The sequence below is a fragment of the Salmo salar genome, chromosome 13, assembly GCF_965601325.2.
Source record: "Salmo salar chromosome 13, fSalSal1, whole genome shotgun sequence".
Taxonomy (NCBI): domain Eukaryota; kingdom Metazoa; phylum Chordata; class Actinopteri; order Salmoniformes; family Salmonidae; genus Salmo; species Salmo salar.
The window spans coordinates 31,957,498-31,981,935 of NC_138303.1; the positions used below are offsets into that span (position 1 = coordinate 31,957,498).

Genomic DNA, 24,438 nt, shown 5'->3' on the forward strand with positions numbered 1-24,438 from the left:
AAATCTGCTCATGACCCCTTCCTTGTTTACTTTCCCCTTAACTAATTTCCCAAACGCCTGAGACTCGAGAAACACTGCAAGCCACATCCCTATAAAGGATAGTGCTTGAAATATTGCTCAATCTTGTCATTGGGTTTTAAAACCATTTTCCTCACCGCCTCTAGGGGAGTTTGGAGAGGTGTACCGTGGTATTCTGAAAGCTCCAGGGCGGAAGGAGGGGGCGGTGGCCATTAAGACGCTGAAGCCGGGGTACTCAGAGAAGCAGAGGCAGGACTTCCTGTCAGAAGCGAGCATCATGGGACAGTTCTCCCACCAGAACATCATTCGCCTGGAGGGAGTCGTCACCAAATGTAAGAAGGCTCTGTTAGCCTACTACCTGTACCAAGAATAGTATTCTCCTGTGAAGCATTCACTTTACCTGTCTATATATACATTCTATATGTATATATTTCCTGTCTGTTTTGTGCAATAGTTAACAGTATTTATGCCCTTTTTTGGTTCCAGTCAAGCATGCCATGATTGTGACTGAGTATATGGAGAACGGCGCACTTGACAAGTACCTAAAGGTGACTAGGCCTACAGTACATCGAATGCAAGTCACCTTTATAAGTGAAAGACATTGACTTACTACAGGTCAAGTTACCACAGCTTCAAAATATTTCTCTCTAACAGTATGTGTGTGTTACAATGTGTTTCCCCTTCAGGATCGTGATGGCGAGATGCCCTCCTTCCAGCTGGTGGGCATGATGCATGGCATCGCTGCTGGCATGAAGTACCTGTCTGACATGAGCTACGTTCACCGGGACCTGGCTGCCCGCAACATCCTGGTCAACAACAACCTGGAGTGTAAGGTGTCTGACTTCGGCCTGTCTCGAGTGCTGGAGGACGACCCTGAGGGCACCTACACCACCAGCGTGAGTTAACATTGCATGTTACAACGGTTGGCTTTACTCAGCTCTTGCTAACACTTTTGCCTTGTTAGCACTGTATTTCAGTGTAAACTGCTCAAAGAGGACTGTCATTGAATTAGATGTACCTTAATTGAATTGAACAAAAACAATGTCTTTTTTGGGCTCTGACCTGAGTGTATTGTACACTTGTTTCCCCTCCAACAGGGTGGTAAGATCCCCATCCGCTGGACAGCCCCAGAGGCCATTGCCTACAGGAAATTCACCTCGGCCAGCGACGTGTGGAGCTTCGGCATCGTCATGTGGGAAGTCATGGCCTTTGGCGAGCGGCCCTACTGGGACATGAGCAACTGCGAGGTACACTACAATGCTAATGCTAACGAAGTCAAACAAGGCAGGAAGCCTTATAGTTCCACTTAGAGCCACACTGCTAACACTAACCCATGAAGTAACAGCTAACGGGAATGCTAGTGCCGACTATCATAACAGCTCAGTGAACCTCAATTCAAGTGTGGGATCTCAATGACCCACTGCCGCACTTCAGATAGTCAATTCTCTATTAGATACAGAGGTACCATACTCTGGAATTATCTTCACATTGCCAAAACATCATCATCCCTCAGTAACTTCAAGCGAAGACTGGGGGTCAGCCTGATGAAACGAACTACTCAGTAATCTCCTCCATATAGCCTAATGCTCACACACACATATGCGCGCACACGCACTTACTTTTGATACTTAAGTATATTTAAAACCAAATACTTTAGAAATGTTACTCAAGTAGTATTTTACAGTAATAGAAAAATGACTAAAGTATCTTTTACTTATTGGGTACTTTTTCCACCACTGCTTTAAAAAATATATAATGTTTTTGTGGATTACTAATCAATTAATTTATACATTTATAATTAGTAGGTTTTATCTGTTTTAACAAACCTTTATTTTTGTACTTATGTATTGTATTTTTTTTTTGTGGTGTGGTTTTCATATCAGCCCTTGGGCTTCCAACCACACCTGCACACCGTTTAATCTTTTTTGTTTTTTTCCGTATTGTTGTCTTACTTGTTTTCCTTAGTGCGAATAAACTAAACCTCTAGCCTCTGGTTGTCAGGTGATGAAGGCCATCAACGAGGCGTTCAGGCTGCCAGCGCCCATGGACTGTCCATCAGCTGTCTACCAGCTCATGCTGCAGTGCTGGCTGCAGGACCGCTCCAAGAGGCCCCGTTTCCCGGACATCGTCAGCCTGCTGGACAAGCTGCTCAGGAGCCCCGAGTCCTTGAAGGCTATCGCAGACTTCGACCCCCGGTATAAGTCCTTTATTCTCTAGAAGGAAATTACACAGCAAAGTAGATCCATGAAACGGTGAAACCGAGTGGAGCACAAGAAAAAGCTAATTATTAGGAGGATAATGTGTGCATGTTTAATAATCATTTGTTGGGTGCTTATATTTGTCCAATTTCACACATGTACAAGTGTGTATTAACACTCATCTGTGAATTGGAAATGTGTTTTTTGCATATCCCATCAGACCTACTTTGGGCTCCCGAGTGGTGCAGCAGTCTAAGGCACTACATCTCAGTGCAAGAGGCATCACTATAGTACCTGGTTCGAATCCAGGCTGTATCACATCCGGCCATTATTGGGAGTCCCATAGGGTGGCGCACAATTTGGCCCAGCGTCGTTGGCGTTTCTTATTTACAATGACACAATTGGCCCAGTGTTGTCCGGGTTTGGCCGGAGTAGGCCATCTTATTTACAATGACGGCCTACTCCAGCCAAACCCCGACGACGCTGGGCCAATTGTGCGCCGCCCTATGGGACTCCCAATCACAGCCGGATGTGATACAGTCTGGATTCGAACCAGGTACTATAGTGATGCCATTTGCACTGAGATGTAGTGCCTTACAAAGTTCTGTTGCCTAGTTAAATAAAATAAAAAATCAACGGCAACTCTGGAGCAATTGGGGTTAAGTGCCTTGCTCAAGGGCACATTGATAGGTTTTTCACCTTGTCGGCTCGGGATTTGAATTAGCGACCTTTCGGTTACTGACCGAACGCTCTAACCACTATGCTACTTGACGTCTCTGTATGTGTGCTGGTGTCTGTGAACATGTTTTAGACACAAAAGACCAAGATCTGTCAGGTTCCTTTGTCAGTTTCCCCATAGCTGCACCAACCGTTTTTTTTTTATCTCACCGTTTCCTATCTCACCGTTTCCTCGCTGGATAATCACAGTCGTCTCTGTCTATTGTCGGGCAGCTGGTGATGATGATCGCTCACTCTGCCCTACATTCCCTCCTCCAGCGTATCCATCCGCCTGCCCAGCACAAGTGGGTCGGACGGCTCACCCTTCAGGTCGGTGTCAGAGTGGCTGGAGTCCATCAAGATGAGCCAGTACAGTGAGAACTTCACCTGCGCTGGAGTGGTCACCATGGACCAGGTGCTGCAGATGAAGAATGTGTGAGTAGTGTTTTTTTGTTTTTTTTAAAGCTTTTTATTAGATTTTTGTGGGACATTGTCTGTTACTTAATGAGATGATGATCATCAAAACAATTGATCACAAACAAGACAAATCTAAGATTGGATGAGCCTATAGGAATATATTAAATAGAGATGTATAAACTATTTGCACAATGTAGAACAACTGGTTCCCAAGCTAAGTCCTTAGTTTTCCAAGTGTTTGGGGTTTTTGATTTTGAAAAAGGAGCTTTCGACAGCCAGAGAACCGTTTACGGACAATATAAACTCTGGCCTCTCTACAACTCAAGAAAACTAGTGAGGTAGAAAAAATAATAGAGTGTGAGAAGGAGCAGGCTCGTTTGCGGTGGCCTTGTGGTGGTGACTTGTGATTTGCTCACTCCCCTCTCTCCCTCCCTTCCTTTTTTCAATTATTCCTCCATCCCTCCTTCGCCCACACCAGCAGCCCAGGGCAGCACTTCTGCAGCAGCCTGAAACCGCTAGTACTGGCTGTGTAGGGCAAAGGCCCTCATGGCTTATGCAACAGGAAAGGAGGAGGAGGAGGAGGAGGAGGATGAGAAGAGAGAACAGCCACTACACTCAGGGCAAGGTGGAGATAAGGGAAATTAAGAAAGCGTAGCACATTTGTGGATAAGGAGAGGACTTTGGACCAACGCACACCCCAAAAAATTAACAAAATACCCAGGCGAAGGCACTGTAACCAGAAATATATCACTCATTCAATAAACACAGTATTTGGGAGGTAGATAGTCTACAGAACATGTCTACAGAACATATCTACCGACGAGGCTTTCCTTTTAATCCTAAGAAATAGGGCTGTGCGGAAACGGGAAACCTCTTTTGAAGTGTGCCATATTCCATGGTGAGATTTTACGGTCCCATGCTCCATCTCTTGTCATCTGGAAGCACTCGACTGAACTATTTACGACACTCCCTCTGCTCGCCAGGCAACTGATTCATGGGCGAGATGGAGAATCTTCATTAACTAATTAAGACTGTAATTAAACCTGGAAATGAGGGACTTGGATGTGGCACGCCTTCACCAGATTCTGTCACGTGTGCCTGTCTGAGGGGTTTGCCTCATGTTTGCCCTTTCTTGAAAATGAGAAACTGTCCTCCTGGCTAGTCCCTAGAGGTTATTTTCAATAGGGTACTAGCTATGCTTTCACATCCAGTTTCATATATATTACCTAAAGGAAGGGAACACTGAAGAATGAGTTTGAAGGGAATCCAAACCAGGTCAAGGCATGAATTCCTCCGTTGCTATCCTGTGGCTCTATATCTGAATTGCTTTCTTGTGCTTCCTTTTTCACAGGGATATCAAGAACATTGGCGTAAGACTGCCTGGCCACCTGAAGAGAATTGCATACAGCATCCTGGGCTTGAAAGACCAGACCAGCACCCTGAGTGTATTTGCAGTGTGACCCAATGCTAGTGGGGCAGGAATTTAAGTTGGGCAGCACTCTGACTGAACTTTGAATTCTGTATTGGACTGGACTGGAGCGGAGCTGCGGGGACGGCTTTGGACAGACAAACTGAAAACTTCTTAGGGGCATGGTCTAGCCAAAAGAGACTGTACAGTACTGTCAATCTTAAAGATTTCTAACAGACTTGTTAAGCGTATCAACAACAAAAAAAGGAATGGAGTATTTTTACAGCAATAGATGTATTGATTAGACTGTGTATATATTATACTGTATATATGTTGTATTATCCATGTCAGTTGTACAGATACAGTTCAATCCACAATCTTTGTTAATATTTTGTTTGCATGCTTCCCCTCTCTCCCCTGAAACTAATCAAGTGATAAAGTCTTGTAATAGCTTGTACCGAGGTTGTCTCTTGTTTCCATAGCACCTAATATTGAGAAGAGAAAATTAAGAAGTCACAAAACCACTTACACCAAAGCAATTATTTGTTTGAAGTGGACTGCTGTGGCCTTTTGGGTATGAGTCTGGCGGTGTTGGTGCCAGTGAAATGCATTGTGGTCCATGTAATCTCTTGCTAAACTAATGAGAATGGACTCGAAGCAGAGAGTGTGTCTTAGTCCAGTTTGGGATGTTGTTGGCTACTTTTGTGCCTAATCTGGGCTTGATTTAGATGTTAAGCTATCATATGAATTTGAGTTTATATGAAAATAACGTGAAAAGATATGAGGTACTCATCATGTTCAGTTTAACTGGCTGCAAAGGGTTGTGTTAATTGATTGTGATCAAGAACATCACTTATATTGAAGCACTTAAATAAGTAATAATTGGGTTGAGTTGTCTCATCTAAAACATCTATCTTCTTGCCATTATTATTATCATCATGCCATAGGAAGATCATTTCAAATAAAATGAGGCAGCTGAAAGAATTTGTTTATATTTGGGTCGTTCCACGAAATGAGGTTCTTTTCGTCCCTTTGATATTTTAAGTAGACATTGTCAACAAATAAAAAGCATGTTATATTTAATATAGACCACATGGAAAATACAACAGATCAGATTTTTTTATGTGAACGAATACTTGCTAAAGTGCCAAAACACATAATTTTGACATGTCCCTCAGTTTATCCTCTTTGACTCCCTAGGAAGATTTTAACTCGCATAACCCCAACATTTGTCCAAATGTTTACCATCATTGTAAACCCTAGTTATTTTGTGGCTTTGACAGTCATTTCTGAAGATTATTATTTATTTAATGTCAGTGATTTCATTTTTTATTCTTATTTTAAAAAATGTATAAACACCTGTCCCTTATTTTATGGTAAACCCTATTATGTGAAATGAACTCTCGTTTTAATATGGTGAAACTATTCCATGTTGGAAAAAAAATTGTTTCAAAAGAGACCTTGAACATTTAATAGTAAAATCTGAAAGCAGGTGAGCTAGTTCTACTCATTTTGGCCGTTTTGTGTTGGAAAACTGATTGGGTCGAGTATAACACGTCAACCCTGTTACCCATGGATAGACAGGCAAGAAATCTTTTAACAATTTCATTGTTTGTGAAACTTGAATTCAATTGCCACTGCTGCTCACAAGCTTCGATTCCCTCTGTCACAAGGGGATTTATGGCTGCTTTAAGATTAAGTCGTCAACCCTGTTACTTTATTTGGCACTTAGTAGGCAGTTACTATAGTATTTTTTTTAATTTAACCTCTGAGATGGGTTTTAAAAAAAAATATATATATATATATTTATAATTTGAACATGTGCTCTTTATGACAGAATGTTATAATTATGTGAAATAAAACATTTATTTTCACCAAGTTACGCTACTCAAAAGGTACCTATTTGGTGGAACGACCCATTTTAATGATGGATTTAATTTTGAAAGGTATTGTGTCAAGTTTTATCAAGTCAGGATTACATGCCTTTTTTCAAAGTTGGTTGAAAATACAAATGCCCATTTTTTAATTAAATAGATGATTTAGGATTAGAAATGCTTGTTGCGATGATTTCAGAGAATGTAAAGTGTAGTTTGATATGCAATTTCAATGTGACAGTAAAAGTATTTTTTTTAAATCACAACTTAGATTTACTATTCTTTTCTTGTTCCAATTGCTTTATCCATATTTCTTATTTGGTGTTTAGTAACAAGTGTTTTATGGGATGAAACGATTTGCTTTGAGAATGCAGATACCATTACACTCGGTGTATTATTTTTCCTCTCAATGCATTTCATTGATAAAGTGCCTGTTTCTGGTAATGCCAAGAAAGTATCAGTTTTCTTCAGTCTTCATTGACCAGCTCATCCATATCCAATAGTTTTCCCAGATCAGAGCACAAACAGATCTGGTACTAACCTATATCCAAAAGACAGTGTGCATCATTTATCCCAATGCTCTAAAAAGATGACGGTTTGTTACTGACTCTCTCTTCACTACTTGACTTTTTGCTGTAACTTTTATGGACTGTCTTATTTCACATCTTATGCTCCTTGTTTCATATATGAATATAGAAGTCTATAGATTTTTTATATTAGTTTACTAGATTTCCATTTGGAAAAGGGATTTTTTTTTTTGGGGGGGGGGGTAGGGGTTTATTGCCTTTTGTATAATTGGACTTTGTAAGCATATTTTACTGCTTTTTCTAGGAAAATTACAAATTCTATGTTCAATTTAGGTAACTTTCATCAAAGGGATGTCCACTCTTACTGTAGCTGTCTTACAGACAAATTAACAATTTCTTGATTTCAAAAGTAAACTCTTTGTTTTATACTTTATTTAATAGTCTATTTATTTATTTTTTACTTTTATTTATTGACATAATTACACAGAGCTGGGATTTATTCGTAATTGAAGGTTGTCTTTGTCACAAACTTTTCGTTGCCTTTCATTCATATTTGATTCCATTCGTTGCCGTTGACCAATGATTGACGCGCCAAAAAACACCACTTACAATAAAGCCTGAAGTTTGATTTCCTTTTGCATTGTTCACTTATTGATTGTATTTTACACACACACAGTACTAAGGATTTCGACTTTCTGTATCCATGTTTTTTCTCCCAGATTGGCTACATGGGAAAGGATGTGTAAACTAAACCTGGATAGCATTTGAATGTGGCTGTTTACTCATTTTGAGTCACAAACATCTATTTGCTTATGTTAGAGTAGAGCATTACAATAACTTAATTCCAGTATTGGATTGATATGAATGCAGTTCGTGCCAACATCACTGAAATAATTTGAGATAGAAAGGACATTAGATTATCATAGCAAACTAACAGTGATGTAAAAAGCTAGACTTGATAACGGCTTAATCACAGTTGGTGCAAACGTTAAACATTCTCAATTTCTTGACGATTATCTTGTGTTTTTGTTTGTTTCAAAAGAGATGATATCTTGATCTACAATTAAATTACTTTCCCCATTTGGGAAATCACCAGCGTAGTATCAGAACTTCTCCCAAGAACTTTAGGCTTCTGTTAACTCAACATAATAAGACCGATCATGCCACTTACTCAACTGGCGTCATTGACTTTTCGAGATTTAAGATCTGTAATGAGTCCGGGTCAAAATGCAGATGACTGAAAACCACTGTGCCATGCAGTAAATTTAAATTGCACTTTGTGGTGTTGACCAAGCCTCTCCTAATCTCATTCAGGCTGACCCTGGGTCTGGCGCTGTCCATTTTGAATTAGCTGGGATTGATTAATGCAGGTAACAAAGTCTATAATGCCTTCCATAGATAAGATGAACATAGGAGAAAAGTTATGTAAATATTTAAATATGGAATTAATATAGCTGGGAAAGTCGGCCAACAAAGAACTAACAGGTAGACCGAGCATGGGAACAGTGATAGTCATGTAAGCATGACCTTGTCGTGGTCTTTGTCCTTGACTTAGCCTAGAACACAATGTGGGTTCTAGGACTCTTAGGTGAATGCAATGCCTAGAAATGGTCAAGAAAGTCTACCATTTTCCATCCTTAGGGTTCTCATATGTGGTGGAACCTTTTTTTTAAATGGTTCCAGAGGGAAAAACAAGAGCAGAACCACAAGCTATTTCTTTGTTAAATGTGTGTATCGATGTTTGTGTGGGAATCCATGTCAATGTATTTAAGCCAACAAACAGTTGCTGTGGCTACACAGACTGAGTTGACCTTATGTATTTGTTTTCTTATTTTTGTGCTGTGTCTGTATACTGACAGGGCCCTACACACTACGCACGCTGATACTCCAACACACATACAAACACTCACTTCATCATTTGCTCACACACACATAATATGCACATGCATTTATAATGACTCTACACACACTCACATACAATCATCATATATGGCGGCAGGTAGCCTAGTGGTTAGTGTTGGACTAGTAACCGAAAGGTTGCAAGATCGAATCCCCGAGCTGATAAGGTAAAAATCTGTCGTTCTGCCCTGAACAAAGCATTTAACCCACTGTTCCAAGGCTGTCATTGAAAATAAGAATTTGTTCTTAACTGACTTGCGTAGTAAAATAAAAAAAATATACACTGCTGCTACTCTGTTAATCATATATCCTGATGCCTAGTCAACAAACCCCTTTACATATCTACCTCTATCCATCCAGTATCCCTGCACATTGTAAATATGGTACTGGAACTGACCCTGTACATAGTATGCTTACTTACTTTATTGTGTTTTTCTTATTTTTATATCGTGTGTTTTTGATCTACCTTGTTATTTTTAGTATTACATTGTTATTGATTAGTGTATTCTTGGGTTTGGAGCTTGCAAGAAAGGCATTTGACTGTACTTGTGAAATGTGACATTAAAACTTGAAAGTTGTCAGTGACGGTAGAGTAATTTCATTGTGCGTTCGTGCGTGTGCGTGCGTGTGTGCATGCATATATTTGTGCGAAGCTTAGCTGCAGGCCACAATAGCATGTGTGGTGATTGTGATGAAGGCTGTGAGTCGATGCCTGCGAATGGGACACATGGTTAAAGTAAAGCCTACCCTGTGGATTCTTCTCTGTGGTGGCCCGCTGTGGCTTTCACTCTTTTTAGCTGTCCTCCTTTTTGTGGCTTTAAAGATGTCTCTGTACTTCTGGAAAATGGTCATTGTGGAAAATAAACGACTATGCTACTGTTCATGTATGACTTCTCCCGTCCACTCCTTTTTTGTTCTGCGTAGCTCTCATTTTCATGTGTGGATTCAAAACCGGCAACACCGTGGAATTTACATCCATACTAATTTTAGAGATGGGTTCCTGACCAAAAACACATCCTCCAATTTGTGTCTATATTGGTCTTCCTTCTTCTTTCAGCTCTCCCTTCTTTCCCTTACTCTCATGCTTTTGAAAATTATTCTCTTAAGTCTTTTCCCAATTTTCCAGTTTTCTTTGCATTCTCATCTAAAAAGTCCTATAAGATTATTGCAGTGTTTCCGATTGCATACATTTTTTGTGGTACTTTTACCCCTTTTTCTCCCCAATTGGTAGTTAGTCATGTCCAATCGCTGCAACTCCCCTACGGACTCAGGGGAGGCATGCATCCTCCAAAGCACAACCCTGCCAAGCCGCTCCGCTCACTTAACCCGGAAGCCAGCCGCACCAATGTGTTGCAGGAAACACCATCCAGGCAACTGAAGTCAGCTTTCAGGTGCCCAGGCCCACCACAAGGAGCGATGGGACAAGTGAATCCCAGCTGGCTAAACCCTCCCTTAACCCGGATGAGGTTGGGCCAGTTGTGCGCCGCCTCATGGGTTGCCCGGTCACGGCCAGCTGTGACACAGCCTGGGATCAAACCTGGGTCTGTAGTGACACTTCAAGCACTGCAATGCAGTGCCTGAGACCGCTGCGCCACTCGGGAGGCTAGTGTTTCTGATTGCTAGCACAATTAATGATTTAAATGGATGTCTGAATACTGAAGGTAAAAGCTACTTTTTGTCTCTGTTTTCTAGTACTAGGCTCGTGCCCCAGAGACACCTTTCCATACCGGGCGCGATACCAGAAAACAGAAACAAAAGGTGTCAGTCTGTGCTTCTGAAAAAGTCTTCACTCAAGAACTTCTTTTACCTATTTTACAGAATACCGTTTAAATGCCGTTTATATGTCTGTGGAGTCTCATTGGTGCTCCATCGAAGGAGGATTTTGCTCTGCAAAAGCTTTTAGATTTTAACAACACTCAGCCTGGGTGGTATAGTCTTAAATAGTTGTACATATGAGGTCCAGGTTCGGTCTAAATGATTTCCAATTTGGATTAGCCATTTAACCCCCTGGAGTTGATTGACGCACCATCTAAGTAAGTAACCCACAAAAAAAATCCCCATCAAAATCTGTCTTCTCACGAAAACGTCTGTATCGTCCGAACGCTTTGACCTACAAACTATTATGATCACCACTCTATGGAAAGGGGAGAGAGACTCTCCCAAACATGACGGAGTTCTCCGTTTCGCTCTGCGACCACCACAAGTGTCACGGGACTCGTCTGAAGGTAACCGGTACCGGTTAAAAAAAATGAAAGGAAGTATGAAGATAGTTTTGAGCCTACCCAAAAAAGGGGTAAAATGTATGTAAAGAAATAAAAATATATTTCCTGAGCTTTCTTATATCGCCTAGATATAGGACAGAGACTTCAAAACTTTGTTTCTTATGATTTATATTTTGACTGTCTTTTTTGCCATTTATGAATGTGTTATTCAGTGCATTTCTCTAAACTATAGTAGTAAAGGCCTAATTCAATATTCTATCAAATACATGTTTTATATATATATATATATATATATATATATATATATATTTTATGCCTAAAGGGGTCCTAAAATTCAAAATCAAATAGCTAAATGATTCATAGTATGACCATCTTAAAACAATTCCATATGTCAGCTTAGAACCCCCCACCCCTCCCCCAACAGTTTAGACTTTTAAGAATTAAGCCTCAATATTATTCACTCTCTCCAGTGTTGCTACCTCTGGATATAGGAACCTTCAGGGTTTAGCACATTTCACAGAAAACAAAGAAACACAAAAATTATAAAACCATTCTTCCATTTCTCTTGGTCCATAGTCTTGCGCAACTCCCCCCCCCCCCCCCCAATTTCCTCCTGTCTACATATGTTTTGGGGGCCATTAATCGTTGGTGCACAATGTGAACTCCACCAGATAATTACAGTCATTAAACCAATTAGGAGGCAGATGGAGGAGGAGGCTTCGTCTGGCCCTGAGGCCTCCTATCCCTGTTATCCAGGACTGAGCCTCGGCTCTGGCATCGCTTTAAGAACCAAGGGAAATTACTTCAGCCCAGTTTTGGATTAATGCAATTTCCTGACAGTGCAGCCAAAGACCTTGCCAATTTAGCTGCAGGCAAGGCATCATAGCCCAAAAGCCCACGCTTTTGAGGACAAAACGGCCATTTAGGCTTGTGTCATCGAAACGTGTCGTGCGGAGCTAAAAGTGCTACCCGTAGTTTTGGAGAGAAAGGGAAAAAAAGGGAGAAGTAGATTAGGAAAGACAGGAGAAGGGGGAAAAAGAGAGCAGTCAATTCTGTCCACGTGAGATAAGCCCCTTTTTTATGGCGGTATATGAGAGAGTTTCTAATTACGTGAGGCTTATTTGATCGAATAGAAGTTTCATAATGTTTAAGCTGTTACAAATGTACTGATATAAGTGGATGCACGTTGAATTCCAGCAACTTTGAGAAAAACAACTTAGTTGTGTCTGTTGTTCACACTCGCATCTGCGCTCTCATTGGCTAGAATGGTCCCACGTGATCTCACCTGTCTTCCATCATTGAGGACATGTATTCAAGCGGTCACTTGAATATCTTGTCAATATAATAGATAATCTTTCCAGTGGTTTTCAATTCCATCCTGCAATCGTTGAGTCAATGTTTTGGTTTCATTGTGCTAGGAACAGTAGGAGCATTATGCATGTTTAGGAAACACGGTTCTAAGCCATCAGCGAGTCAAATGGGGTAAAACTCTCCAGTAGCAATCCACATGTTGGGACAGCCACAGACACCTCCCTGTAAATCTTAGTGGGGCAAAAAGAAAGAAAGTGGGATGCATGCCAGCGAAGCCAGTACACAACACAGCATTAAACAATACATGAATTGCACTATAACGGTGATGAACGGTGCCCACAAACGGTTAGGGCCTACATAAAGCTGTCCCAACAACAGTCCCAACATCTTACCGCTGCTACACCTGGCTAACATAGGAGCTTTGTATGGCAGCGAAACAGTTAATTCAGCCTCATTTACTGCATTTTAAAAAAACATAGCTGCTATGACTGACTTGCTTAAACAAATGTGGTTTCTAATGACAATTGAGATGTACAATCTATGGCATAAGGGGACGACAAGCAGATAAGAGCAATACGTAATTTCGATTAAGACATTAATGAGTGAGCAAGGGCGGACATAGTCAATATAACTATTTGTATAGCACTTTTGAAATGTACAGTGACAGAATTCAAAACATGGGCCGTTCTTACAGTGTTCTCCCTGTACACCAACTCAGAACTGTAGGATAAATAAAGGGGGCACATAAGCAGACAATGAAAGCTCTTACAATATTCGATGATTACATTTCTCTAAAATGGGTTATAGGCTACATGTGCACCACCAAGTCAGAACAGTAGGCGAAATTAAGAGGGGTAAATAGACTAAATTATTAGGGTGAGGCACATGGGCTACTAACATCTTACTACACAACATACACTTAGTATTACTCTCTTGACTACAGTATACATATATCCCTGGCATATTAACATTATTTATGCAGCAGTATACAATATATTTTTGTATTCACCTTGTTGTGCTGTGCTCATTTGAACAGGAAGGTGGCGCTGCGGTCCTTCGTGGCCAAACTTTATCATCAAAGTCTGGCATTCTCTGGATTTATGGTACTTTCAAAACAACTGGGAACTCTGAAAAAAACAAGGTTGAATCATGATGACGTCATTGATCTTCAGGTCGTAGCTCTTGAAAGAGGCCGGATTTACAATTTCGAGATGGATGACCGTTCAAAATGTATTTTCCCAGTCAGAGCTCATTTATTCCCGACTTCCCAGTTGTCTTGAACTCACTGAAGTCAAGTTTTCTCAGTTCAGAGTTAACAGTTGTTTTGAGAGTGGCACAAATCATGCTTCCTTGACAGCATGGTCAATGTTGAATGTTTATCATTTTAAACACGGAAAATAGCCCATTAATCCCAGATTTGGGACCAAACAGCCACTGTCATTGATTCCTTCCAAACCACTCATTGTTGAATTTGCAATTTCCAACTTGTTGTGTAATGTTTATGTCCTATGGATGATGAGCACCGATACGTTTTATCTATAATTTCTCTTCATGTGACATGGATTAAAAAGGATTTGCCGACTTTATTCATGATGATGACTGCTAGCTAAGATTTTGAAAGTATGATGTTGACATGTATGATGTTGTCAGTCCAATCAAAGCTACTGTACATATAAAGTGATTTGACGTAATTTTATCTGTGGCCAATGACCTTGAACCTTCTTGGATGTGCACTTCTAATGTAAGTCTATGGCAGCACCCATGGGGCGAGAATTTCAATGTCTCCACTTAGACTTGGCGGTGACATTGTGTCCCCATGGGTGACAGAACACTGAGCCAATCATGGCGCAATGCTCAGTATTTTCTACTGGCTTGCCCCACCACCACAGAAAGCACTGAGCTAGGCTGAAACACATGCATTTTGGAGCTGCCTTACTTACTTTTATTTATTTTTATTTTAAAAAAATTGCAAAAAATGTGGGGTGTGTTGCTACTGTATGTTGGACACGTATCTGTACCCTTCGTTGTTTCAGTCAAATGTTTCCCAGTGGTCATATTGTTGTGCTTGGCCTATGTGTCGGTGAACTCTGAAAAGAGTGCAGTTGTGATGTTAGCAGATTGAGCAAATAACGGTCTTCATGGACAGTGTTTTGAATTATAGAACTTTTTAAATACAACTAGTAGATGGCCCCGACAGAGATGGTCGCCTCGCTTCGAGGTTTCGAGTCCTTAGGAAACTATGTGTTATAATTCAAATGTTATAATTCAACTTTCTCAAACATACAACTATTTTACACCATTTTAAAGATACACTTCTCCTTGATGTAACCACATTGTCCGATTTCAAAAAGGCTTTACAGTGAAAGCAAAACATTAGATTATGTTAGGAGAGTACATAGACAAAAATAATCACACAGCCATTTTCCAAGCAAGGACATGTGTCAAAAAAAAACACAGCTAAATGAAGCACTAACCTTTGACGATCTTCATCAGATGACACTCCTAGGACATTATGTTACACAATACATGTATGTTTTGTTCGATGAAGTTCATATTTATATCCAAAAACAGAATTTTACATTGGTGCCTGATGTTCAGAAAATGTATTCCCACCAAAACAACCGGTGAATGTGGACATCAATTTACAAAAATACTCATCATTAACGTTGACAAAATATATAACAATTATTTAAAGAATTATAGATAGACTACTCCTGGATGCAACTGCTTTGTCAGATTTTAGAATAGCTTTACGGAGAAAGCACATTTTTCAATATTCTGAGTACATAGCTCAGCCATCACAGCGAGCTATACAGACACCCGCGAAGTTCGGGGCAACCTAAACTCAGAATTAGTATTAGAAATATTCTCTTACCTTTGCTAATCTTCGTCAGAATGCACTCCCAGGACTGCTACTTCCACAAGAAGTTTTGTTTAAAACTAAATAATACATATTTATGTCCAAATACCTCAGTTTTGTTCGTGCTTTCAGAGCACTATGCAAAGGCATAACGCGCGAGTGCGGTACCAGAGACGAAAAGTCAAAATGTTCTATTACCATACTTAGAAGCATGTCAAAATCCATACTTAGAAGCATGTTTAAAATCAATCTTTATGGTATTTTTAACGTAAAATTGCGATAATATTCCAACCGGACAATAGCGTATTCATTCAAGGAGAAAAAGAAGGAACGGCGCGCTCGCGGGACCAAGCATATCCAATCCCTTTGTTGCCAGGCAGTCCACTCAGTAACTGAGCTCCTATTATCTGCCCAGTAACAGGAGAAGGCTGAAACAACTTTCTGAAGGCTTTTGACAGCCAATGGAAGCCTTAGAAAGTGCAACGTAACCCCACAGATACTGTAGTTTCGAAAGGGACTAGAAAGAAGAACTACAATTCTCAGATCCTCCACTTCCTGGTTGACTTTTTCTCAGGTTTTTGCCTGCCATATGAGTTCTGTTATACTGACAGACACCATTCAAACCGTTTTAGAAATTTCCGAGTGTTTTCTATCCAAATCTAATAATAATATGCATATTCTAGTTTCTGGGCCAGAGTAGTAACCTGTTTAAATTGGGTATGTTTTTCATCCGGCCGTGAAAATACTGCCCCCTAGCCCAGACAGGTTAAAACCTAAACTAACCAGAAACCATGGATAGAAGCCGGCATTCGCGCAAAACTGAAAGCACGAACCACCGCATGTAATCATTGAAAGATGTCTGGGAATATACCCGAATATAAACAGTGTCGATATTCCCACCGCAAGGCAATCAAACAAGCAAAATGTCGGTATAGGGACAAAGTGGAGTTTCAATTTAACGGCTCAGACACGAGACATATGTGGCAGGGTCTACAGGCAATGACGGACTACAAAAAGAAAACCAGCCACATCACGGACACCGACGTCTTGCTTCCAGACAAACTAAACACCTTCTTTGCCCACTTTGAGTATAATACAGTGCCACTGATGCGGCCCACTACCAAGGACTGCGGGACCCTCTCCTTCTCCGTGGCCGATGTGAGTAAGACATTTAAACGTGTTAACCCTCACAAGGCTGCTGGCCCAGAAGGCAACCCTAGCCGCGTCCTCAGAGCATGCGCAGACCAGCTGGCTGGTGTGTTTACGGACATATTCAATCGCTTCCTATCCTAGTCTGCTGTCCCCACATGCTTCAAGATGGCCACCATTGTTCCTGTACCGAAGAAGGCAAAGATAACTGAACTAAATGACTACCACCCCGTAGCACTCACTTTTGTCATCATGAAGTGCTTTGAGAGACTAGTTAAGGATCATATCACCTCCACCTTACCTGCTACCCTTGACCCACTTCAGTTTGCATACTGCCGCAACAGGTCCACAGACAATGCAATCGCCATCACACTGCACACTGCCCTATCCCATCTGGACAAGAGGAATACCTATGTAAGAATGCTGTTCATTGACTACAGCTCAGCATTGAACACCATAGTACCCTCCAAGCTCATCATTAAGCTTGAGGCCCTGGGTCTCAACCTCACCCTGTGCAATTGGGTCCTGGGCTTGCTGACGGGCCGCCCCCGGGTGGTGAAGGTAGGAAACAACATTTCCACTTCGCTGATCCTCAACACTGGGGCCCCACAAGGATGCGTGCTCAGCCCCCTCCTGTACTCCCTGTTCACCCATGACTGTATGGCCATGCACACCTCCAACTCAATCATCAAGTTTGCAGATGACACAACAGTCATGGGCTTGGTTGCCAACAATGACGAGACAGCCAACAGGGAGGAGGTGAGGGTACTCAGAGTGTGTGGTCAGGAAAAAACCTCTCTCTCAACATCAATAAAAAAGAGATGATCGTGGACTTCAGGAAACAGCAGAGGGAGCACCCCCCTATCCACATCGACGGGACAGCAGTGGAGAAGGTGGAAAGTTTTAAGTTCCTCGGCATACACATCACGGACAAACTGAAATGGTCCACCCACACAGACAGTGTGGTGAAGAAGGCGCAACAGGAGGCTGAAGATATTTGTCTTGTCACCTAAAACCCTCACAAACTTTTACAGATGCACAGTTGAGAGCATCCTGTTGGGCTGTATCACCGCCTGGTACGGCAACTGCACCGTCCTCAACTGCAAGGCTCCCCAGAGGGTGGTGCGGTCTGCACAACGCATCACCGGGGATAAACTGCCTGCCCTCCAGGACACCTACAGCACCCGATGTACAGGAAGGACAAAAAGATAATCAAGGACAACAACCACTCGAGCCACTGCCTGTTCACCCCATTATCATCCAGAAGACGAGGTCAGTACAGGTGCATCAAAGCTGGGACCGAGAGACTGAAAAACAGCTTCTATCTCAAGGCCATCAGACTGTTAGACAGCCATTACTAACACAGAGAGGCTGCTACCTACATACAGACTCAAATCATTGGTCACTTTAATAAATTGATCACTAGTCACTTTAAATAATGCCACTTTAATAATGTTTACATATCTTACATTACTCATCTCATATGTACAGTATATACTGTATTTTATGCCATCTATTGCATCTTGCCTATGCCGCTCGGCCATCACTCATCCATATGTTTATATGTACATATTTTTATTCCATTCCTTTACATTTGTGTGTATAAGGTAGTTGTTGTGGAATTGTTAGATTACTTGTTAGATATTACTGCACTGTCTGAACTAGAAGCACATTGTTTAGCAACAAAACCAAAGTGTGCGCAACTATGGGGCAAAACAGATGGGGTTGGCTTAGACTGTTGATAACAAGTAAACTGTATTTAGTCTCTAAATATTTATTGAAACACAAATACCTTTGCACAATGAGCACTTGTCTCTAAAATACATGGTTACAGTTGTTGGTTCGCTAGCTAGCGAATTTTAGCCATATTAGCAAAGACACTTCAAAACAAGACATGGTATAAATAACAAGATACAATGATTTGAAATGAGCCACCTACAATTCCCCACATGGCAGTTTCTTGTCATTGTTGCTAACTATCTGACGTTGTCCGCCAACCCGTCTATACACAAATCAAAGTCTATGCTCTATGCAAGTTCTATTATCATCAACAAAAAGTATCATTAGAAACTGAAAACAGTTTGTACTATCTCATTTTGGGGCGACAGATAGCCTGAAGCGTTGGGCCAGTAACCAAAAGGTTGCTGGATCGTATCCCCGAGCTGACAAGGTAAAAATCTGTCGTTCTGCTCCTGAACAAGGCAGTTAACCCACTGTTCCCCGGTAGGCCATCATTGTAAATGAGAATTTGTTCTTAACTGACTTGCCTTGTTAAATAAAGGTTAAATAAATAAACTTACATAGTAAGTCCCATGTTTACACTATAAGTGTAGCCTATCACCTCTTTGTGTTTCATAGTTAACATAGTTTTATAGTATCATGAAGTGTTTGAACAAGCTCCACATCAGACACCTAATTAAAAAAAGCATATTTGCTATTCACATCAGTACTTCACAAAGGCATGGTGCTACTCTGCAGATGTCTATGTTTATCTCTGACTCTCCAGAGTCAAAACCACAAAGTCTCTTTTAATTAACTTACTGATTAATTTGTGTCCATTCATTTGTGTTGTTTTTGGCGTCAGAAGCATGTCAACACACTGGCGACAGAGAGGAACATGGAGAGTCAATTCAAGCTTCTCAGTAATAACACACTCTGACAATAGAAAGTTGTTGATTTAGGCACTGGATTTGAGAATAGTTATTTATCTACGCTCCATAGAAAGAGGTTTACAAAAGGCGTGGGGTTGAGACAGGTTATGGGATAGAGGGGAGAGGACATGAGGAGAGTTGAGGGCCAGGCTAGTGCACTCCAGGGAATGCAATGATTGACACTTCTGGGATTTCTCCAGAAAACATATTCTTCTAGTGTATGTTTCAAGTAGAATCCTTGGCATAAAGTTTGGTGACGTGTGTGTGTGTGTGTGTGTGTGTGTGTGTGTGTGTGTGTGTGTGTGTGTGTGTGTGTGTGTGTGTGTGTGTGTGTGTGTGTGTGTGTGTGTGTGTGTGTGTGTGTGTGTGTGTGTGTGTGTGTGTGTGTGTGTGTGTGTGTGTGTGTGCGTGTGAGCGTGTGGTTATTTAATTTATTCAGTGTTGGAAATGCTGCACTTTTATCTGAATACCAGCAGAGGTCAGGCTCCTCCGACATACTAATCTTCCTCCTCTTCCACTCAGATAATATAACTTAGCCATATCGCCTTCAAAGCTTTGCTGCTTTAATCTTGCTACTTTAAAGGATATCTTTGCAGGCTCTTTTCAGTTAGCTGATCCTAGGAATGCAGGAGATTGTCAGTAATTACTCAATTTATCACAACTAATCTAGTTCTCCATCTTCAAATACATGTCATCACACATTCACCTCCTCCCTTCTTACCCAACTAGCACAGGAAAGCTGGAACACATAGAGTAGGGGGTTGTCATGGGAACAGGATTTTCCCAATGAGGAGGATTCAACCATTGCAGGGGATGATGTCATCACATGGAGACCCAGTTAGAACATTCTAAGGGTTTGTTGGCACTTTGATGGGTTGAGACAAAGTAGACAAAAGGAATATAACATGTTGGTCTTGTGGTAATTTCGCTCACTAGATTTTACAGCTATGCAACACTTGGATCTAGGAGTTTAGTATTGTGTAGACAGACACCATAAAACTCTATAATCTCAATTGGCAATCGCGGCTACCGTCATGGTTGCATGTGTATGATACATTACTGATACATTTGGCACTCAAATCCAATGTATGCTCATGGTCAATGTGTCTGAACTTTATTATTTTTGTATTTATTTTTTATTTAACCTTTATTTAACTAGGCAAATCAGTTAAGAACAAATTCTTATTTACAATGACGGCCTACCAGAAGACAAAAGGCCTCCTGCAGGGACAGGGGCTGGGAAATAAAAAATAAAAATAAAATAAAATATAGGACAAAACACACATCACGACAAGAGAGACAGCACAACACTACATAAAGAGAGACCTAAGACAACAACATAGACCTATCAAGCATATTGTCTGTGGCTAGATACTAGTCTAATCATATCACCACACCACAGTAGTGTTGTGAGCATAGCTCTATCTCTATATGTCTCCTCTCTCCATAAGTCAGAGGTGGAAGTGTGAGTGTGAAAGAATATTTCAGGATACACTCAGGTGCCTCAGCAGCCAAAGGGTGCATAGAGAATAAAGAGAGGGGGAGGAGAGGAGTGGAGGGGAGGGGAGGGACACCAAGGCGGCAGCAAACGGGCATTCAGGCTTTCCCTCATTTCACACTCTCCTCTCTCTCTCTCTCTCTCTCTCTCTCTCTCTTCCTCACTGTCTCGTTCTCCCTCCTCTCCAGTACGAGAGATGACAGGCAATGCTTTGGCATACTGCAAGAAATAGACCTGGCATATCATCCCTCTTTAGTTTACTTTGTTCTCGCTGCCCCTCAGCTTCTTCCTGGACCAGTCGTCATATTTGGTTTGTTTCTCTCTCTCTCTCTCTCTCTCTCTCTCTCTCTCTCTCTCTCTCTCTCTCTCTCTCTCTCCCCATATCCCAACATCCCTCTGACATGATGGTAAACCGATAACTGACCGGCCGTCTCGTCACCATGGGTGCCTGCCTATGCAAAGGTCACAAAGGTCAGTGCCTCTGTATGTCTGTCCCTCTGTGTGTCCGTCAGTCCCTCCTTCTGTCTATCCTCTCTGTCCAGTGATCTGTGTTGACTTATCTGTGCTGACTTGATATAAGGGAAAGGGGGATACCTCGTCAGTTGTACAACTGAATGTATTCAACTGAAATGTGTCTTCCGCATTTAACCCAACCCCTCTGATACCTAACCTTTGTTGGGAACGTCACAGTACAAATTTAGCTTTTTCGGAGATCAACGGCACTTTGAAAAGGAAATACAGACTTAACACTGTAGCTACTAGGTATGGTTATTTATATATATATATATATATATATATATATATATATATATATATATATATATATATATAAACACACATATACATACATATACAGTGTGGGAAAAATGTATTTGATCCCCTGCTGATTTTGTACGTTCGCCCACTTACAAAGAAATGATCAGTCTATAATTTTAATAGTAGGATTATTTGAACAGTGAGAGACAGAATAACAACAAAAAAATCCAGAAAAACGCATGTCAAAAATGTTATAAATGTATTTGCATTTTAATGAGGGAAATAAGTATTTGACCCCTCTGCAAAACATGGCTTAGTACTTGGTGGCAAAACCCTTGTTGGCAATCACAGAGGTCAGACGTTTCTTGTAGTTGGCCATCAGGTTTGCACACATCTCAGGAGGGATTTTGTCCCACTCCTCTTTGCAGATCTTCTCCAAGTCATTAAGGTTTCGAGGCTGACGTTTGGCAACTCAAACCTTCAGCTCCCTCCGCAGATTTTCTATGGGATTAAGGTCTGGAGACTGGCTAGGCCACTCCAGGACCTTAATGTGCTTCTTCTTGAGCCACTCCTTTGTTGCCTTGGCTGTGTGTTTTGGGTCATTGTCATGCTGGAATACCCATCCACGACCCATTTTCAATGCCCTGGCTGAGGGAAGGAGGTTCTCACCCAAGATTTGACGGTACATGGCCCCGTCCATCTTTCCTTTTGATGCGGTGTCCTTGTCCTGTCCCCTTAGCAGAAAAACACCCCCAAAGCGTAATGTTTCCACCTCCATGTTTGACGGTGGAGATGGTGTTCTTGGGGTCATAGGCAGCATTCCTCCTCCTCCAAACATGGCGAGTTGAGTTGATGCCAAAGAGCTCCATTTTGGTCTCATCTGACCACAACACTTTCACCCAGTTGTCCTCTGAATCATTCAGATGTTCATTGGCAAACTTCAGACCGGCATGTATATGTGCTTTCTTGAGCAGGAGAACCTTGCGGGCGCTGCAGGATTTCAGTCCTTCACGGCGTAGTGTGTTACCAATTGTTTTCTTGGTGACTATGGTCCCAGCTTACTTGAGATCATTGACAAGATCCTCCCGTGTAGTTGTGTGCTGATTCCTCACCGTTCTCATGATCATTGCAACTCCACGCGGTGAGATCTTGCGGCCCCAGGCCGTGGGAGATTGACAGTTCTTTTGTGTTTGTTCCATTTGCGAATAATCGCACCAACTGTTTTCACCTTCTCACCAAGCTGCATGGCGATGGTCTTGTAGCCCATTCCAGCCTTATGTAGGTCTACAATCTTGTCCCTGACATCCTTGGAGAGCTCTTTGGTCTTGGCCATGGTGGAGAGTTTGGAATCTGATTGATTGATTGCTTCTGTGGACAGGTGTCTTTTTTACAGGTAACAAGCTGTGGTTAGGAGCACTCCCTTTAAGAGTGTGCTCCTAATCTCAGCTCGTTACCTGTATAAAAGACACCTGGGAGCCAGAAATCTTTCTGATTGAGAGGGGGTCAAATACTTATTTCCCTCATTAAAATGCAAATCAATTTATAAAATTTTTGACATGTGTTTTCCTGGATATTTTTGTTGTTATTCTGTCTCTCACTGTTCAAATAAACCTACCATTAAAATTATAGACTGATCCTTTCTTTGTCAGTGGGCAAACATACAAAATCAGCAGGGGATCAAATACTTTTTTCCCCCCACTGTACAGTGCCTTCGGAAAGTATTCAGACCCCTTGACTTTCTCCACATTTTGTTCCGTTACAGACTTATTCTAAAATTGATTTAAAAAACAATTTCCCCAGCAATCTATACACAATAACTCATATTGACAAAGCGAAACCATGTTTTTAGAAATGTTTGCAAAATTATTACAAATAAAAACAGAAATACCTTACTTACATAAGTACTCAGACCCTTTGCTATGAGACTCAAAATTGAGCTCAGGTGCATCCTGTTTCCATTGATCATCCTTGAGATGTTTCTAAAACTTGATTGGAGTCCACCTCTAGTAAATTAAAATGATTGGACATGATTTGGAAATGCACACAACTGTCTATATAAGTTGACAGTGCATGTCAGAGCAAAAACCAAGCCATGAGGTCAAAGGAATTATCCGTAGAGCTCAGAGACAAGATTCTGTGGAGGCACAGATCTGGGGAAGGGTACCAAAAAATGTCTGCTGCATTGAAGGTCCCCAAGAACACAGTGGCCTCCATCATTCTTAAATGGAAGAAAATTGGGAAAACCAACATTCTTCCTAGAGCTGGTTGTCCAGCCAAACTGAGAAATCGGGGGAGAAGGGCCTTGGTCAGGGAGGTGACCAAGAACCCAATGGTCACTCTGACAGAGCTCTAGAGTTCCTCTGTGGAGATAGGAGAACCTTCCAGAAGGACAACCATCTCTGCAGTACTCCACCAATCAGGCCTTTATGGTAGAGTGGCCAGACAAAAAACACTCCTCAGTAAAAGGTGCATGACAGCCGTCTGGGAGTTTGCCAAAAGGTACCTAAAGCCTCTCAGACCATGAGAAACAAGATTCTCTGGTCTGATGAAACCAAGATTGAACTCTTTGGCCTGAATGCCAAGTGTCACATCTGGAGGAAACCTGGCACCATCGCTATGGTGAAGCATGGTGGTGACAGAATCATGCTGTGGCAATGTTTTTCAGCGGCAAGGACTGGGAGACTAGTCAGGATCGAGGCAAAGATGAACAGAGCAAAGTACAGAGAGATCCTTGATGAAAACCTGCTCCAAAGCTCTCAGGACCTCAAACTGGGGCGAAGGTTCACCTTCCAACAGGACAACGACCCTAAGCACAGAGCTAAGACAATTCAGTAGTGGCTTCAGGACAAGTCTCTGAATATCCTCGAGTGGCCCAGCCAGTGCCCGGACATGAACCCAATCGAACATCTCTGGAGAGACCTGAAAATAGCTGT

At 41.5% G+C, this 24,438-nt stretch overlaps 2 protein-coding genes across 2 annotated transcripts in view; both read left to right on the forward strand.

The window, feature by feature from the left end:
* Positions 1–7,787, forward strand: part of epha2b (eph receptor A2 b) — a 31,720-nt gene extending 23,933 nt beyond the window's left edge. Inside the window, exons 11-17 of the mRNA XM_014135356.3 lie at positions 165–350; positions 505–566; positions 705–914; positions 1,116–1,265; positions 2,020–2,213; positions 3,213–3,368; positions 4,702–7,787. Of these exons, the coding sequence (XP_013990831.1) occupies positions 165–350; positions 505–566; positions 705–914; positions 1,116–1,265; positions 2,020–2,213; positions 3,213–3,368; positions 4,702–4,810 (1,067 nt within the window). The 3' untranslated portion in view covers positions 4,811–7,787. The remainder of the gene's footprint in view (positions 1–164; positions 351–504; positions 567–704; positions 915–1,115; positions 1,266–2,019; positions 2,214–3,212; positions 3,369–4,701) is intronic.
* Positions 7,788–11,223: 3,436 nt separating this feature from the next.
* The window catches only part of fam131c (family with sequence similarity 131 member C), a 29,760-nt gene continuing 16,545 nt past the window's right edge, over positions 11,224–24,438 (forward strand). Inside the window, exon 1 of the mRNA XM_082959719.1 lies at positions 11,224–11,283. Coding sequence (XP_082815845.1) covers positions 11,224–11,283 — 60 coding nt within the window. The remainder of the gene's footprint in view (positions 11,284–24,438) is intronic.